This window comes from Chanos chanos, chromosome 8, assembly GCF_902362185.1.
Source record: "Chanos chanos chromosome 8, fChaCha1.1, whole genome shotgun sequence".
Classification (NCBI taxonomy): Eukaryota; Metazoa; Chordata; class Actinopteri; order Gonorynchiformes; family Chanidae; genus Chanos; species Chanos chanos.
In genome coordinates this window covers 17,150,022-17,169,509 of record NC_044502.1, presented here as the reverse complement: position 1 = coordinate 17,169,509, position 19,488 = coordinate 17,150,022, and the positions used below count along the sequence as shown (strand labels likewise).

The 19,488-nt window shown below is 39.7% G+C and overlaps 1 protein-coding gene across 1 annotated transcript in view; it reads right to left on the bottom strand.

Annotated features, from left to right (window-relative positions):
* Positions 1 to 6,986: 6,986 nt before the first annotated feature.
* Positions 6,987 to 19,488, bottom strand: part of kcnk2b (potassium channel, subfamily K, member 2b) — an 18,664-nt gene continuing 6,162 nt past the window's right edge. Inside the window, exons 3-6 of the mRNA XM_030782943.1 lie at positions 16,974 to 17,134; positions 9,872 to 10,058; positions 8,536 to 8,675; positions 6,987 to 7,316 (exon numbers count right to left, since the gene is read on the bottom strand). Coding sequence (XP_030638803.1) covers positions 6,987 to 7,316; positions 8,536 to 8,675; positions 9,872 to 10,058; positions 16,974 to 17,134 — 818 coding nt within the window. The remainder of the gene's footprint in view (positions 7,317 to 8,535; positions 8,676 to 9,871; positions 10,059 to 16,973; positions 17,135 to 19,488) is intronic.

Here is a 19,488-nt window from a genome sequence, read left to right as displayed (position 1 = left end):
AGCGGACTTCTTTTTAACTCTTGGAACGACTAATAGTCCAGAATATGGAGAGCACAGGGTGCGAGGGGGGTTGTAGGGTATAATTAAGTCAGATAGGTAGGCCAGCGCAAGCCCATGTAAAATTTAATATGATAATAAGAGGACCTTAAAATCTGCCCTTGCATGAATTGGGAGCCAATGAAGGAAAGCCAGGACAGGTGTAATGTACTCAAACTTCCTTGTTCTGGTCAAGATTCTGGCAGCAGCATTCTGGACCAGCTGAAGACTTTTGGTAATAGAGGCAGGCAGGCCAAAGTACAGAACATTGCAATAATTGAGGCGAAACGTGACGAATGCATGAACAATGGTTTCTGCATCAGCCATAGAAAGGGCCTAATTTTAGCAATATTACAGAGGTGATAAAAGGCTGTTTTGGTTGTGTTCTTGATATGAGTGACTAGTAAGAGACTAGAGTCAAAAATCACACCAAGGTTTTTAGCTGTAGAGTTTTGAGAGATGATGCAGTTGTCAATATTTATTGTAAGATCACTAAAAAGATGCTTATGCATAGGGGGACCAATGACCAGCGTTTCAGTCTTGCCTGCGATAAGGATTAGGAAATTTGAAGACATCCAAGCCTTAATAGCACAAAGACACGCCTCAAGGTTAGCCAATTCAGAGCAGTCATTGTGCTTGATAGGTAAGAAAATCTGAGTATCGTTAGCATAACAATGGAAGTTATTGTTGTAAGTATGAATAATGTCACCCAAAGGGAGCATGTAAATAGAGAATAGAAGAGGTCCAAGGACCGACCCCTGAGGAACACAATAGTTGAGGTGGTACTTATAGGTCACATTATTATAGTGGACACACTGCTTTCTGTCTGAAACGTAAGATTTAAACCAAGAGAGCACCAGGCCATGAATGCCAATTTGATTTTCTAGGCGCTTTACCAATATAGTGTGATCGACTGTGTCAAATACTGCACTCAGATCAAGCAGAATAAGAATAGAAGTAGCACCAGCATCCATAGCTAATAAAAGATCATTACTTACTCTAGTAAGCGTGGTTTCAGTAGAGTGAAAACACCTGAAGCCTGACTGAAATATTTCAAACTGACTGTTAAAAGACTTATGGGATATAAGCTGAGCAGCTACAATTTTTTTGAGTATTTTTGTAAGAAAGGGGAGATTAGAGATCGGCCTGTTTAAGGCTTCAGGGTCAAGATTAGTTTTTTAAGTATTGGCCTGATCACAGCTGTTTTAAAAGCAAAGAGTAAAACACTGGATTTAAGTGACATATTTAGAAGCTTAAGTATGGTTGGGCAGAGGACTGAGAAAAGCTCTATGTTAAGTTTAGCAGGTAGGGGGTCAAGCAGGCAAGAGGCTGGTTTAGTAGAGTGCACCAATTTGGACAGCAAATCTAGAGAGATAGGGTTAAATTGAGTTAAAGGGTGCACATCCTGACTAATTTCAGGTGCAGTGGCGGAGAGCGTGCAGGCAGTCTGATTTGAAAAACTAATTTGAATATCACCATGAATTAAGTCTATTTTTCTTGAGACAAATTCAACAAAATTGTTTGCAGTAAAAGGGCTAGATTGAGGGAAGTGATTCTGGGTAAATTTAGAAACGGTATCAGAAAGGAACCTGGGATTATTTTTGTTAAGATTAATTGATTTCAGAGCAATAAGCGGATTTGGCTGTGGAGAGGGCGCATTTATAACCTATCAGGCTGTTGTGCCAGGCGAGGTGGAAGACCTCTAGTTTAGTGGAATGCCAGTTTCGTTCCAATCTCCTACACACCTGCTTCAGCACGCAAGTATCATTATTAAACCAAGGTGTTGAGTGTTTAGACCTATTTTTTATAGTTAATGGTGCTGCCATATCTAATGCATTACGCAGGGTAGAATTTATACTGTCCGTCAAGTCATTCACAGATCATTGCTGGTCATTAAAAGTGTTGAGAGCAGTAGGAAGCAGGTCAACGAGATCAGCAGTGGAGGAAGCATTAATGTGACGACAGCTACGAACTGTGGTAAGGACAACTGGTGTGAGCAGGAGAGTTACTTGGAAAGTAATAAGAAAATGGTCTGAGAGGGCAGCGGAGTAGGGAGAGATGACTACGCGAGAGACGTCCAGTCCGCGAGCTAGAATAAGATCTAAAGTGTTGCCATTGAAATGAGTGGGATCATGGACATATTGGTTAAAGCCAAAAGTGTCTATGATAGCTGTAAAAGCTTTATTAAGAGAATCAGAACTATAATTGATGTGGATATTAAAGTCCACCCGAATCAGGACTATCCACTCTAGCTAGACTAGTTACTGACAACACCCTGACACAAAACTGTCTCCAAATGTTTTTGTATGTTTTTTTTTTTGTTGTTGTTTTGTTTTTTAGCTTTTCTGCCATCTCTCATTAAGAATGCTGGAAACGTACTGTAAATACCTCAAAACCAGATGCGATCGTGTCCCAGTGTGATGAATTGCCAACAGAGAAATCTTCCCCTGTTCAAAATGCAGTAAACTCATTTTTCAGTCAGACAATGATGAATACCAACTGTAAAGTTTATGTTAAAATTATGTGACAGCTCTAAGAATGCATGAAAAGCAATAAAGTTGTAAAATATAGCAGAGGTCTCCTGTCAAAATGACACCTTTTAATCAGTTCCATCTGGATAACAGGCTCTGATAATGTTTCTGAACATTCATACAGCTTCGTAAAGGTGTGGTAATGAATGTAATACCCTTCTAAAACTGATATGTGATAACAGCCCAAAGAAAATAGTTGCTAGCGTTCCAGTCTAGTCTATTTTAAATTAGGCTAACACCTGAAACTGATTCCTTATGATTGCTCATGAGAGTGCTCTCATAACTGTATTGTTAAGTGTGAGGTGTTTATGAAGTCCACTGTTAACACTCTTAAGAGTTAATTCAACACTGAACACTTTGCGGTATGGAGTGAAAAAGGCCAATACAGCACAAGTCCAGAAATTAAAAAAAGGCTTTTATTCTGGTTTATCTGAAAGATCAACTGAGTTTCACACTATGACATATTCATATGCTTCATGGTTAGTGAAAAGTAGTCATCTGATTCTCTTTTTACAGAGGTGCAAAGGCACCTCAACTACAAAACAATAAAAATATACAGAAAAACAAACAAACAAACATGCAAGTATCATAACATTTTTATAGCCACATGGTGATCACCAAGCATCAACAAATGCTACTGTGTAAATGTTTTTCTTCTCATGTGAAAGTATCTTTTTCAGAAAACTGAACTTCAGTAACATCTGCAAAACAGCAATGTTTGAAAACATATTACAAAGTTTTGTAAATCTGTATTCAGTAATTTGATTTTCGTGTGTCTGTGTGAGTTTATACTTTTCATTCAGATAGCTTTTGCCTACATTCATTTCAGGTCTTAATGTTTTTTTCTCTGTGAAAACCTTGAGATACATTCATTATGGTTACTGGATCAGGTGGATCTGAAGATGTTTGGCAAGGGATTTAGATTAGGACAATGTCTTTAAAAGTCAAGTGTGGGGCACAATTAAATTGATTAAAAAAAAAAAAACCTCAAAAATAACTAAGTAAGCAGAGGGCAAATCAAAGACAAGCATAGAGTTCTCAGAGTTGTGGATCATTTTTTGGCAGAAATCAGTTCCTCCCACTTTTGATTTTTGCAGTGTTCCACAAAATGTAACATTCAGATCGGTATCATATCTATAATTCTTTAACTTGATTTTTTCCCCCCAGTCCGACCGAACTAAAAAGAGAAATATTCAGCAGGGAAATCATGATTTGTTTTGGTGGAGTGCCAATCCAAATCTCTCCTTTATCAGTACCAACCTCATCTCAGCAGTCACAGTGTAACCCTGCATCTATGGAGCTCCGTTAGGACAACTAGCACAGGTTTGGATGAGCGGTAATGATGATGTGCTCTCTGTGTCTCTCTCACTCCCCCCCCCCCCCCCTCTTTTCAGAGACATACACAAACACACCAGTCAGTTTCTGCCTCGCACATTAAAACACAGCTGCCTCCTGTCCTCGGATAAACTCACCGAATTTGACTACCAGTCAACCTCTAACTTGATTTAGCTGGCTGAGACAAAATATGGATTTATCTTTTCTTGCAAAATAACACACTCCCTGACATTCTCTCTCTCTCTCTCACTCGCTCTCTGTCACACACACCCACACACACACAGAAGCCTCAGACAGTAGACTATGGTTATGTAACAACCTTCTACGGAGGCTTAAAAAAAATCCCTGTCCTCTTCCGCTCTTTCCCCTTGGTTGCGCTTAGAGGGGGGTGTTACCATCACAGTGAACACATCCGACCCCCCCCCCACCACCTCTCCGAGACAGAGAGAGAGAGAGAGAGAGAGTCTGCGTGGGAGTGAACTCCTTTAAAGCTTGAGAGCTCTGCCTAGCAAGGAGACTTCACTGGCAGCTTCCTTTACCATGGAAACATTTTACTTTAACCTTTGGTTCAACACCACTCCTCTCTTTTTCTATGCTAGATAATAAAGTGGAACGTGTTACACGTTTTTTTGGAATGGCTAATCAGAGTTGTCAGGTCTGAAGTCAGGCAGGATAATATAGAGAGAATATGTATACATTTGTGGACTTACATATTTACCTTAAATTTTTTGATTCCTCAGTTAGGATGAATTTGTCAATCCATTCAAATATTTTCCTACTTATCGTTTCACACAACATAGGGGGGCTTCTAAACAATATTTTTCAATTGTCATTTGGAGTTCAGAGAGAAAAAAGGCTTAAATGTTTTAAAGTCTTACATGTGGCATATTAAGGACCAAACTGAGAATAACATTCAAGTATCGTTCCAACAGATCAGTATTGCAAATGTGTCTTTGCTTTGCATATAATAACCCTACTAACATGTTGATTAAAATGCAAAATACCAACAGAAAAAACAAGGCAATCACGTGAAACTCAAATGCGGTATAATTATGAGATATGATTATATAAAAAGGATAAGTGGCCAAAAAAAGAAGAAAAAGAAACTAAAAGATTAGAAACACTGTTTTTCTGAGCTCGTTTTTCAAGATATTTGTTTTCCATGATCTCTCACCATCTCTAGATTGGAAATAAAATGGCTGTCAATTCAGATGTGTTTAAAAAAACAAAATAAAAACAAACAAACAAAAAAGCTAAAATAGAATTAATGATGTCATGATGTGGCAGATTCTAGAACATTCTATAGCATTCAGCTTTAAAAAAAAACAAAAAACAACAACAACAACAAAAAAACAGCAGCAATAGGCAAGTTCCACTAACAAAAGCTGATCATATTCTTCAAATATAGAACGTTGGGATTTCAGTCTGTCATAATCAGGGAGCGAAAGCTGCTCATGGGAGGAGATCTGTGTGGAGATCTGTAGGAAGAGATTGGCTGACTAATGGAAAGCCTTGCTCCCCCTTTCTCAACCTGTCACAAATTTGCTGTATTTACACAAAATGCTCAGATAATCCAACTCAGCTGAATCGTTTCAACTCCCCTTTCTTTTTTTGGCCAGCATTTTCTCTGGCTCTGAAAGTCTAAGATCAGTCTATGAGCATGTAGCACTGCAGATACAAGCTGAACAAGAAATTCTTTTACGCCAGAACAATATGCAAATTTTCAGAACACAGAATCATCACCAGATGGCAGCTGATTGGTCACCAGTTGCAACTCTAATTTGCATATACCACTTTGCCCTTGGTCTCTCTCTTGTGCTGGGGTGTGTGTATCCAATCCCTCCACCCCCCCCCCCCCAAAAAAAACCTGTGTTGCCATGCCAACCAACTCAATGACATGGCAAAATCTCTTAGATTTTTGAGGGCTGGTATTCTGAACTCCGGTGATACGGATCCCAAGGGGGTTTCCATGGCAATAGAAGACTTTTGATTTGTCCTCATCGCTTGTGCTATATCGAGGGCAAGAGTTCGAAACAACCAGTCAAGAAGACTCCCTGCACCGCTGAGTCTTGCTTTAAATGCAACGACTGCTATAAATACTCTCAGGGTATAATTTAAGACAGTAATTTGAATTAAACACAGACATTCTCATATTCAATCAGCCATGCACTGTAATTTTCTATTCTTTTTTTTTTTTTTAAAAAAAGGGAAAAAAAGCCTTTGTGTGTAGTTATTAAGGCACCTGTGTTGATCTTTAGATAAAGAGCTGCACTTTACTAAGGAACAGAAAAATGTCAAGAAAAAAAAAAGAGGGATGATTCCCGTTTTTCATACTGAGCTGCTAAAACAGTCTCTAATTATGACAAGAGTAGAAAAACAGGAAAATTCATCAGCTGTAAACCAAAAAAAGACAGTCAAGACATTCTCACGGATACTTCTGAAAGACTATGAGTGATTGCTTGATTTGGAAAAGTCTCAGCTAGCTTCAGCAGTTCATTTGGAGGAAGAATCTTCCCACAAGTTAAAAAAAAAAAGAAAAGAAAAAAAAAGAGTAAAAGCAGTTGAGTTCATCTTTGATGATACAGAGTTATGTTAAGCTGAGCCTCTTCCTCTGATGCAGAATCGAGGGCTGTTGGGGTGCTTTTGTTTTCCAGACAGACTACAGGACGGTGTCTGTGTGGGAACAGTATGTTTTATTATTCAGCTCTGCTTGTAAGACCAGGCAGAATGGGTAGGATCAGTCTATGTAGGAACTGTGTCATGTATCAGCTGAATCATGTTCCTCTCTCTCTCTCTCTTTTTAAATCTCTGTGAAATTATGCCAAAGTCTTTGCTCTAATGGCAAAACATTTATTTCTCTGTCAATATTCGTTCTCTCTCTCTCTATCTTGCTCTCTCTCGCTCCATCTTTCTCTCTCTCTCTTTCTCTCTTGTTCTATGTCTCTCTCCGCCTCGCTCAAGCTCTCTCCCTCCCTGTCTTTCCATCCCTCTCTCCATCTCTCTCTCTCCTTCTCACCCTTTCTCCCTCCCTCTCTCTCTCTCTCTCTCCATCACCCTCTCTCTCTCTCTCTCTCTCTCCTTCCTCTACGTCAGGTGCTCAATAATAGCAATCTCTCTGCGGTCAGCGTACTCTGGGCTCAGGCCATTGAGGTAGAGGCTGCCATTTCGGCCGAGAGGGAAAGCAGGGTAAGGCTCCCTCTCATCTCCCAGGTTGACAGAGAGGGTGCGTTTACCGGGTGTCATCTCCTGGTTGGTGGCGGGATTCAAGCCCAGCTCGGCCGAGAGTTTGCGTTTGATGGACGCAGCGCGCTGAAACTTGTCGTAGATATCGACGCTTAAACGTCGCCGTGTCTCTTTAAACTCTGCCGATACGTTTGCCGTCCACTCTGCTGCGTGTGCACGAAACTCTCCCACCTAAAAGACAGAGTAAAAAAGAATGTCATACAGAGAGAGAAAGAGAGAGAGCGAGATAGAGAGAGAGAGAGAGAGAGAGAGAGAGAGAGAGAGAGAGAGAGAGAGAATGATCAGTGTGAGAGAGAAATATAACACATGTACAGCCCCTGCATTTCACAACACACACCTACTCAGCATGACAGCGTGAGCTGATTCCTCTCTCCTTCTTTCTCTCTGTCACTCTGTGTGTCTGTGTTTCTTGGTTTACACTAGACCACAGAATGTATCTATTCAGTGTTAGACAATATGGAGGTATGTACATGCCTCAAAGAGAGTGAGAGGGAGGCAAACAAACACACAAACAGAAAAGCATGTGTGGGTTTGTGTTTGTCTGCGATCTCTTTTCTGAATGCTGAATGTCTCTCTCTCTCTCTCTTTCTCCATATAATTGTTCATGTCTTTAAACAGATGTAACAGCTGTGTCAAACAGTCTGATTAGTCATGCCGGTCCCCCAGTAAACTGGCAGCACTGGAGAATCACTCTTCCAATACAATGAGCTTATCTGTCTGCCACAGGAAAGGGAACTGGGGCCGGTTTCTCGGCTATCCAATGGGAGGTGTGGAAGCATTGGATTTGACCAACCGAAACCAGTTCAAACCCATGTCATTTTGACAGAACCACAGACTATTGTTGTGTAGCCAGGCTTCTACAAAGATAAACGTGGTTTCAGATGGAAACGTGTGTGTGGTAAATAAGAAATTCAGATCCAGACATTTACAGACAGATCTGTTCCTGTAAACTGGATCTGATTTTTAGTGTGATACACAGTGAGGATAAAATTATGAAAGATGAAAAACAAATTACATTATACATCAGTGGTAAATACATCACAAATCTATCTGTGTAATTTGCAATTACATATATCTAGTCCCTTATACATACAGTATTATTACCAAGGTAACAGCTAGTACAAACAAAACAACATGCTAAAAATATACAACTAATATATATCAAAGGACATAGCTAATATACTGTGTAATAACATCTTTCTACTCACATACATAATCCTATGTAAGGGGTTCAGGCATCAATGTTTTGATGAGATGTGCAATGATATCTGATTAAATGTAGGAATGAGTTGTTAGATTTCTGTGGGTTTTTTTGTAGCTCGTGGTGTATTTAGATACACATGTGTTCTTTAGACATGTGTTCTTTGTGTTGTGTTCTTTAGATACACACCTCTTCTTTTGTTTTCTTGGATATGACTCGGAACCAGTCTCCTATCATACTGAGCACAGCGGCAAAGTACGCCAGGCCCACTAGAATCCAGAACCACACCACGGGTTTGTAATAGTCCAAATAGTCAATCTCAGAACCGCCTGGAGAAAGAGAAGGAAGATAATGAATACGTGTCTTTTCTAATTGATATGACACCTTTGATTTCTAAGGGGAAAAGTGACTCAGAAATTTAAAGGTGGGCAGAAGCAAAAGCAGAGAAAATAGCATGTCAAAATTATTATTATTTCAGCAGGAAAAACTAGCACATGGAACAGCAGGAGGCAATGTAGGATGGGTTGTTACCTTTCACACTCAAAGCACCTAAAATATTATTTCCAGTTTTTTCCTCCGCTTCCTCTGTTTTAGGCATGCACACATGTACACACACACACACACACACACACACACACACACACTCTGCCTGTATTGGGAGTTGATTTGGATAAAAGTAAATGTGAATGTACAAATGATAATGTGTGTGTGTGTGTGTGTGTGTGTGTGTGTTACACATAAGGGTACAAAGATCTTATAAGGCAAATATCTAGCTTGAAAAGCTCAAATTTCACTGCACAGTTATTCTGTAAACCTTATAAAGCATTATTTCAGTAGGTTTCTATAAGAAATTACCTCAATGCCATTTTACCTCTTCATTAATGCCATCTTTCCTCTTCATACTAACTTCATTATTTGAAACATGGCACAAAGCAGCAGTTATTTTTAAATCTCAGTTTTAGGGAGCTATGGGGCATCTGTATTTTCAGACGTGGTGACCTCACACTACTCCTTTTGCACCAGAGAGCTCTGGCAGAAAGATGGATAATAAGTTTTGTGGATGAGGTTTTTGAAAGTTGCCTTGTGGGTTGAGAATCTGTCTTTTTTGACGATGTTATCCTCAAGGAGAGCCACTGGAAAGCTTTCACAGCAGAGATGAAGTGCAAATGACATTTCCCGAAAAGAACATCCTTACATTTTTGCCCCTAAAAGGAGCCTTATAGTTTTTATCAGTGTATACCACATCACACTTTTCCTTTGTCTCCCCTGAATCTCATTTCCTCTTAAACTATACATAACAAAATTTTATAAATGGGAACTATTCGGTAATCCTTATTATCCTTAATATCTCTCTCCCTGTCCCCTATCTACTCCCTCTCTCTAACACATACACACTCTCTTTCTCCTCTCTCTCTCTCTCTCTCTCTCTCTCTCTCTCTCTCACTCCACTAAGTTTCTAATCTCAAAGGAAGGGGCCAGTGACTGGTGGTCTCTGAGGGAGACTGAGGAGAACTGTCACTCTTACCTGCCACAAAATCTCCGAAGCCGATGGTTGTCAAGGTGATGACAACAAAGTAGATGGACTCAAGCGTGCCCCATCCTTCGATGTGTTTGAAGATGACTGCCGGAAGGGCAACAAAAAGGAGGCAGCCAAACAGGATGAAGAGCATGGTGGAGATCACACGGATCTTGGTCTGGCTCACTTTCCATTTCTAAGAGAGAGAGAGAGAGATGAAAATTAAAACAATTAGAATAAAATCAAGCGCAAAAAATGGAAACCAAAGCAAAGGGCAACTTTCATTATCGACAGTGGCATTCAATTCAACACCCGTGCGCGCGCGCGTGTGTATGGTGTGTGTGTAACATCTGATATTGTAAGACACAAATCATTGTATTTTCAAAAATGATTCTTAGAGCTACGAGGCTGTTATTCTCTATCTTTGTGTGCGGGTTCCTAACTGGGATAAGTGAATGTTAGGGTTTCTTTTGTTCATGTTTGTAAAGGGAGAACACAGTAGACTCGTTTGAAATCCTCTCCCTGACAAAGAGAAGAGAATGGGACATTACCATTTGAAAAAGCAGCATTAAAAAGCATCCATCTCTTCCTTCTAACCTGGTTTTTATCGTTGTCGTTGACTCTGTAATTGGACAATTTGTGTACATGGCAAGTCTTTTGTCCCATCGCTCTCAGACTGTGATGAACAGCCTCCAGTTCAGAAACACATTCGTAGGGAAACCTCCCACTATGAAATGGATAGATCCTGTTTTTCTTGTTTTGTTTTGATTGGTAAATTTATGTTCCTGCTTCTTATAGAGATTAACAAAAACTGGAATTGCTCACACTCTCAATCTGAATTACTGAGCATGTTTTTTTTCCTTTTCTTTAATTCCCTCACAAATATTAACGGTTTGATGAGACTCTGTGATGGGAAAACACGCTCCGATAGCACTCGAATCTCTGAAGATGCTTGAGGGGGAAAACCATGGATTCACATTTCAAAAAGTTCCCAAAGTATTGTGCGTGTAATTTGGGAGTCTTTACTATGGAGGTGATATTTACGTGATAGCCACTCTTTTAATAGCACCACTCACTTGTTGCCCCTGGAAGTGTGTGTGTGTGTAACGAGTTTAGAGAGAGAGACTGGATGCAAGTGCAGGCAAAAGTTAAAATCCAACTCATAATCCACACACTAAGTCTAAAAAACTAGCAGGGTCTGATACTCAGAAAGCAAACTACTGGGGTTTAGGCAAAATCAAAGTCAAGTAACTGGCAAAGGTCAATATAAAAGGAAAGGTTAACAGGAACTAAGCTAAACAAGGGACAGGGCTAAACTAGGAGCCAGGCTAACAAGGAACAGAGGGCCGTACTATGAAGCGAGGTAACTGGCTTTTCCAGGTAACTTCTGATTAAGTTAACTCAGAGTAAGTAGATAACTTCCCTCTGCAGTGAATCTGTATCTTACATATAGATGCTCACCAGGGAAAGTCAGAGCGTTTTGTCTGTCTCTGAAAACTCTGGCCTTTCTAAGAGACCCTCGCACTATCCACGCACCGAGGGTTTATTTTTGTTTTTTTCTAAGGTATTATATTTATTTTATTTTTTTTAACAACACAACCAGTATAAAAGGTACAAGTACATTATATAAAAAGAAGAAAAAATATACATCTTAACTTTATAGTTTAATGCTGGGGGGAATAAGGATCTATATATATATAAAAAAATCAATGCTGTGCAAGCTGTTACAGTTTTACTTGCTTTTTGTTTTGGAGAGTGTTGAACTGAATATTGTTTGAACTCTTAGCTCAATGCAGTAAAGCATGGATTCTTACCTGTAAAGTTACTTTTGTGGATATGAAATTTGGACATTATAATAACAAGATTAATCATGTAATCCTTGCACCGAGGTCCACGGGATCTTCCAGGAATGGTGACGCCATTTTCGAAGAGAATTGATGAGTCCGTAGGCAGTGCTTTTATAAGTCCTGATCTGTTATCTCAAACATAACCTGCTCTGGAGCAGGTTAGGTGTGCAGCATGAGTTGCCATGGCAATGTACCCCAGTAAAAAGTGAACCACCATCATGACACTGAAAACCCATGGTTAAACCTGAAGTTACCTCACTAACCTCAAAGTCCTGCTTCGTAGTACAGACCCCTGATTAAGCCAGTTATCTTGCTTCATAGTACAGCCCTCAGGTCTGAACAATGAAGTGGGCTAACAAGGAACCAAGCTAAACAAGGAACAAGATCTCACTGCTCAGTATGACAGCCAGTGAGAAATGTTGCATAGACACAATGGAAAACAAAGGAGTTACATATACACACAAAGACACAATGGGAAACAAACTAAGGACAGGTGCAAACAATAATTAGGTCAGGAAAAGATCAGACAGATAACTGGGTAAACTAGGCTCTGATTGGCCAGGAGACAAGGAGGCAGAGATGGAGGCATAACAGTGTGTAATTGGCGAGTCTTTCATTATTTCTGATAGAATCTTTTGGGTTCATGAATGGAACTGAATCATCCCTGTGTTAAAATTTGGTCAATTTGTTCATCTTTTCCTAATTCACCACTGAATTCTGAAGTCACCATCAAAGAGAGCACTAATACCTTCAACTGAGCATGACAGTGAAGAAGGAGTCGGTGAACACATCCTTGAATAAATGAGTTGTGCATACTCTCTTTAATTTAATGTTTAATTAACTTATTTATTTATCTTTTGGGGGTTTACAGGAGACAGACAGGAGTAGTTTTTTAATCCTTATTGGGTTTACAATAGACCTTCACTTTAATCCATATTCTCCAGAATTCATCAGGGCAGCTAAGCCACTGTGTTTTAATAAGATGAAAACATTAGCACTCTCATTCAGAACTGTCGACGGACATGAAAAAACCTATTTTAAACCTGGGCATTTGAAAGATTATTGTAATTATAATAATACCCATTCTATGGGTATTATGGGATCAGACTAGGCTTGGATCTAAACAATTGCGTTAACTGAGCCTCTATTCCTATCATCCTTAAACCCACTGCAGTTTACGCTGCATTCAAATGGTGCAACAATAAACTTTTTTTGGCTGGACTGTAAACAGTAAATGAGAGAGCAAGAGAGAGAGAGAAATGTGCGTTCTGCTGAGCTCTGTCATAAATAACAAAGCCACATGGCCAAGTGAGATTTACAGCTCTCTTTAAAACCCTGGCCAGTGTAAAGAGATTCCAGAAGATATATATCTGTCTCCCCAGGTTCCCTACAGGACTGTTTGGCACACTCTTGCTTTAGATCAAGGCTTCCCATCCCTGGAGCTCAATATGTGTTGATTTTCACACATAAATCATTTCAGTCTAGCATTTTCAGGTTATCCCGCTAATGACTACCGCTCACAGGCCCTCTTTTTGTATGTATGTGAGAGGCTAGCTGGCTAGCTTTCCTTTCAGACTCAGGCTTTGACACAAACAAGTTTCTCTTGAAGGTGACTAGCTGGTGTCATGTTAAATCAAGCCTGGTTACTATGAGAAACTGGCAGAGGTAAGGGCTGGTTCAGTGCATGTCCCGAAGCAGGGAATGTTCCTGTGTCCTTGTCTTTTCAGTACTCAAGTTGTCAAGAGAAACCTACAGAGTGCATCAATGATGTCCACACTTTCCACAGTGAGAGACAGCCTTCTGTACACAAGCACAGAGGTTCTGTTTTGATTACTTCTGAAGATCTTTTTTTTTAAACTTTAACCAACTTAATTTATCATGTCTGTGATATATACCAAATCAATATAAGGACAGCCTGCAGGGACAGAGAGAGGGAGAGAGACAGAGAGAGAGAGAGAGAGAGAGAGAGGGATAAATATTAAGGAACTGAAGATATGAAACGTGGAGATGTGAAATAAATTAAAATGAAATGACTGACTGACTGGTGTGGATCATATATATTTCATTTCAGATCCATCTCATCCACTCAGACACGACTCAGCGCTGTCCTTTTGGCAGTGGGTGGGAAGCCGACCACCACTCCGCAATCATTTTCCTCTGAAAACACAGCTCAACAATTGTGCTAGTCCAAACAGAAGAAATGATTTTGGGTCATGGACATAAAGAAAAATAAAAATCAGCAATTCTGTAACATCCTCATATGTCACTCCTCAGTTTATTCTCCCCCTGTATTCATCTGTCTACCACCTGCTCCATTTACACAGCATCGTCTTTTTACGTCTATTCCATTCCTCTACTTATCATCAATTAAGCTATCTGTAAATAACAGTCCATGTATTTATCCATCCAACCATCTGTTTACACACCCACTCACTGTCCCCTTCATCCATCTATCCATCTACCTTCACTCTGTCTGTCTATCTATCTGTCTATCTATCTGTCTATCTATCTATCTATCTATCTATCTATCTATCTATCTATCTATCTATCTATCTATCTATCTATCTATCTATCTGTCTGTCTGTCTGTCTGTCTGTCTGTCTGTCTGTCCTCCCACACATTAATTCGTCTGTGTTTTCATAGCCTTGTCTTTATCTGCAGTAAAGCACATAATAATTGAGAGGTTAATCTCAGAGTGGGGTTTGGAGGAGAGGTCCTCTCTGCGTGATGGACGATCTTTTCTAATTAAAGCTACTGTAGCCTGTGGCTCTTCCATCGTTGAATGGCCATCAGTCACACAGGTGTAAAACAACCTTATTTGCAGATGCAGTAAAGTCTCATACACCTCACACCCAATCCCCTGTCTGTCCCTGAACTTTTCAATGGAAAGACAATCTGCTGCTAATTACTCCCCAGTGCTCTAAAGCCCCTAACACATAACTGGGTGAATTACTATGTTTAAATAAGGGTTAGTTATCAGGAAACAGGGTAATGCAGCTTGTAAAAACATGTATTAGACCAAACCCAACCTCTCAGTATTACAGTGTCATAATTTCTGTATAATTAACATCTTCTAATACTGTTTCAATTTCTCATGGTAAAGATTTTTTCTCCTTTTGCCGCAAACATTAACCACAAATCCCAGGAAATTAAGCAGGAAAGTACCAGAAATAGCTATGAGAGCAATGAGGAAAATTATTGTCACAGCTGTGTTAATGGTTTTTACATGAATAGCAGCGTGCTGTAAAGCACTGTGAATGCATTACCACAAAACTAATGCAATTTTATATGTGACAGTGCATTGGAGAAAAATTCAAGTGTTAATGCAGTGTATCCAAGGCACATTATGGAAGGTAGATTCCTCAGCGTTTGGCTGTGACAGATAGATAGATATGGTGATTTGTGAAGGTTCAGGTGAAGCTTTTACACCACTCGTTTCCTCTGGAGAATTACCTTCGGGGGGGGGGGGGGGGTGTTCAGCCTATAATTTGGTTACTATGAAAACGGATTCTCTTTTTAGAGAGGTGGTTGACATGGAAACCTAAAAAATGCACACATACACATACACTCAGACACACATGCTCTCGTTTCTTCTCTCTGCTCCTGAAAGCTTGGGTTGTTAAAACTTAAAAAAAAAAAATGACACTGCTTGTGAAAATCTCCTCATTCACAAACTATGAAAAGTTAAAAATTTTAAGACGTGATACAGACTAGACATCAGTATTGAAGCAGAACACATAACAACCAATGAGTGTTAGTGAGTTTGAAACAGAGACAATGAGAACTATAGGTAAAGCCTAACGTATGAAAGGCATGTGAAATTGAAGTGAAGTCTACATATGAAAAGAAGAATGTATTTATCTGTTCACCGTTGTGTTAGGGACACACAGTTAGATTCTTAGTGTTGATTGATTTGTCCTGTGTGGTTACATCGGAATACATGCTTCTCATTTGTTTTGTATTATTCTTCCTGATTCTCGACAGTTTTAGAACATTTTTAGCCACAGGGTATGGATAATGACTATGCTATCTAAAGCTATCTAAACACTCCCCATGTTACAAACACAACTGAATGAACGCAGTGTGTAATCCTGACAACACACACACACACACACGGACACACACACACACACACACACACACACACACACACACAATGAATGACAAGAGGAAATCTAACACCAGCCAGTCACATATCTGTATCTCCCCTAGGCTTAGGGAGTTGTTTGGTTATGTTGTAGTAATGGAACATCGTGATTTGGGTCTAATCCTCTGTGCTGTGTAACTGTGTGCTACCACAGAGCCACACATTTTCAGACTGCAGTCTTTCCAGAAGCAATGAGCTCTCTGATTAATATTTCAAATACCAAAAACGAGCACAATGTGGAGGGGAAAGTGGCATGAAGAAAAATTGTGTGTGTGTGTTGTGTGTGTGTGTGTGTGTGTGTGTCTGTCTGTCTGTCTGTGTGTGTCAAGGTCCTCAATCATGGTGTTTTCACATATAGTCCTTTTTATAGGAACCAAACTCCAAAAAGTGGACCAACAGAAAAGGGACTCAGTTCTTTTTGCATTCACACTGGGAGTTCATTTGAAAGAAGACTCAGTAATCTTTCTGGTCAACTTCAGCTCTGATGGAGACTCGGACCTCTTTTTGTTCACACTATAGTTCTTGCTATCGTTACTAATGTCTGGAAGCCCTGAGAAAAATAACACGTTATCATGAGAAAACGGAATCTAAATTAAATGTAAATTCATGTCATCTTCAGGTTCCCATAGTTACCAGCGGCCATGGTTCCGTCTATTTGTTTTTTCGAGCGTCCCAGTGCAATAGCATGTGATCTGTCTATGGCAAGCCTGGCAAAAAGCAAAGGGAAACCTGGAGCACTTTGTGTTCACAATGCACAGGTTAAGTGAACCGCAACATGGACTTGAAGCAAACCGATCTGAGACCACCTCCCTGTTAGGGTTAGGGCTAGGATTGGGTTAGTATTCTTTAGTTACAGGATAATAGGACTCAGTGGGAAGTCCCCTATAGGATATGAATGCAAATGTATGTGTGTGTGTCTGTGTGTGTGTGTGTGAGAGAGAGAGAGAGTACAAACTTTTCTAGAGGGGTTACTTTAGCAAATATTTCTCATTATGTTGACCAAAACTAATGTTGTAACATCAGAACTATACCTTACTGTGAGAAAAACAAAAAGAATCCAGACAGAGTGAGGCTGAGAATTATTTATATGTATTATGGGAGGGAAAAGAAAACTTACTACGATCATCTTCTCCACTTTGGCAATCCCTTTCCCAAAAATGGTTCCCAGTTGGTCTCCCACACCTGCCAGTAAGAATCCGAACAGCGGGATTCCCAACAAGGCATACACGATACAGAATATCCTTCCTCCTTCAGTGTGGGGAGAGATATTCCCAAAACCTGCCAAAGAAAGAAAGGAATAACAGATGAGGTCAGCAAGTGTACTGCATCTTCTGCATGATCACCAGAGAAAGACAAGAGCAAGAAGACATTTGGCCGGACACAGTAACATGGCCAGATTTTCCCCAAGCGATGAAAGGAAGATACTTATTGAAAAATGCAAATTATTTCTATGCAGACAAACACAACGAGAGAGAGAGAAGTTTGAACAGATTGTCTGATTTATAAATACCAGTCTTCAGTTCATGCTGTCATGGCACCACACTGGTTTAGCAGACATTTACTGGGTATCACTCTGTTTGTGTTTATGTTCCAGTCCATGTGGTTTATTTTGTTTTGTTTGTTTTTTTCCTCCTCAATTTGGAGGAATTGCCAGTTTCTTTTGAAATTCTAATATGTGTTCTTCTGTCTCACACTTTACCTCGGTTTAGGTGAGTTAGCCAAGCCTAGACTTGTCTGTAGAAAATGTGTGAAGACTTTTTTTTTCTTCAAATTACAGGCCACACAGAATTAATGGAGCAATGTAACACACTGAGAAGAGAGGGCTAATGCCTGTTTGCTGTAGAGAAATTCAAAAGCATTTCAAACAGAGCTTTTGTTTTCAAGGACTTGATGTAAACTTTGCGATCTGCTTGTCAGAGTCTCTCAGCATGCTGGCAGGAGTGAGTGCTACATCTTCTGATTCAGTCTGGCAATAACATGCCCTCTTCCACTGTCTATGAGTCCAAAAAAAAAAGAAATAAATAAAACACCGTTACCTCCGCCAAACTGAAAGAATAATAGGGGAAAAATGCTGAAAATTGCACTTCGGCTCAAGAAAAAAAAATGCATGCTGTGCTTTTCTACAAACAACCAGTAGAGAGTAAGGGTTTTTTTTTTTTATCCCTGGGTGCCAAATGTAGCGAAGTATTAAATTATGAAAAGTTCTACTCTCCACCTTCTCTCACTCCTCCAAACAAGACTGACTGATTCTGAGCTCAGCACTGCTGCATGCACAGCACAGCAAGCACTGAACAGCGCACGGGTTCAACAGAGTTCAGCTCTGACTCTATCTCTCTCTCTCTCTCTCTCTCTCTCTCTCTCTCACACACACACACACACGTACACACACACACACACACACACACACACACACATACACATATGCACGCACACACACACACACACACACACACACACACACATACACATTCATGCACATACAGAGAGACAGAGACAATAGGAGTCTCCACTCATCTAAAGTACCAGCTGGCCTTCCTCCTGCAGTCCAGAGGGCATTTTTTAATAAGTCTCTTTCTTTTCCGCTTCATTTGTTCCGCTGTAATCCAAATGTCAGCCAAACAACCGATCAAAACAGTAATTACTCCCTACAGTCAATCAAACCCTTTTTCCATGAACCAGCTTAAACAAGTGGAAGAAACTCTGCATTGGAAAAGCATTTGTTTTGTCTGTTCTTTAATGACACGTTAGAGAAAGATTTAAGCAGTAAGCTTCTGTGAAATGGCATGTTTAGTTTGATGAGGCTAACGGAGAGAAGAAGAGAAGAGTGGCAGACAAACCCTTCCAGCGTGTGTCTGGAAGAATGAGCTTAAATGAGCAGAAAAATAAAACTCATTGAATATTCATGACCTCTCATGCAAATAAGAAATAAATATTAAGATGGAGCCTGGGGTTGGGAAGTGAATGAAATTGTTTATTATGTTAAAATATTTATCTTTAAATGTCTCTGTGGGCTTCTAAAGTCAAACAGCATGGCACAGAGTGATTTTAGCACAGTGACAACTCCGATCTCTGAGTCAACGACAAACTGTCTGTCTGAAAATGAAAAGCTTTTTGTTGTTGTTGTTGTTGCTGTTACTTACAATTCCTATTCATCAGTCCCCTATTCATCAGTTCCTAATTAGACATCAATTAGAAATCTAGTTAATCAATTTCTGTATTTTTGTAAGTACAATTTATTTATTACTTTTTGTTTATATAAAACAACAAGCATGTTGCATATAATGTTTCACAAGTTTCATTTCCTCTAGGGAACTTTCCTATAGATATCGATATCTATGAGGTGTGACTATCAAATAATGAGACTGGGCTCATGTAAGTAGAACCATAGCATGTGTGTCGTGAACCACGGGGTATACATTGCTCCTGAATAAACATAGACGAACCCTAAAAGTTTCAATCCGCTCGCATCTTCAGTTCACTGTTACACATCACTTCAAGTACACGTGTCGTAAAAATGGTCAGTACTAAAATCAAGCAATGCATAAATTGAAACTTTTGGTGAAATTGAATAAAACAGAATCAGAATGACTGCAGGAATGGTCTCGATCACAAAAGAGACTGTTATCAAACAG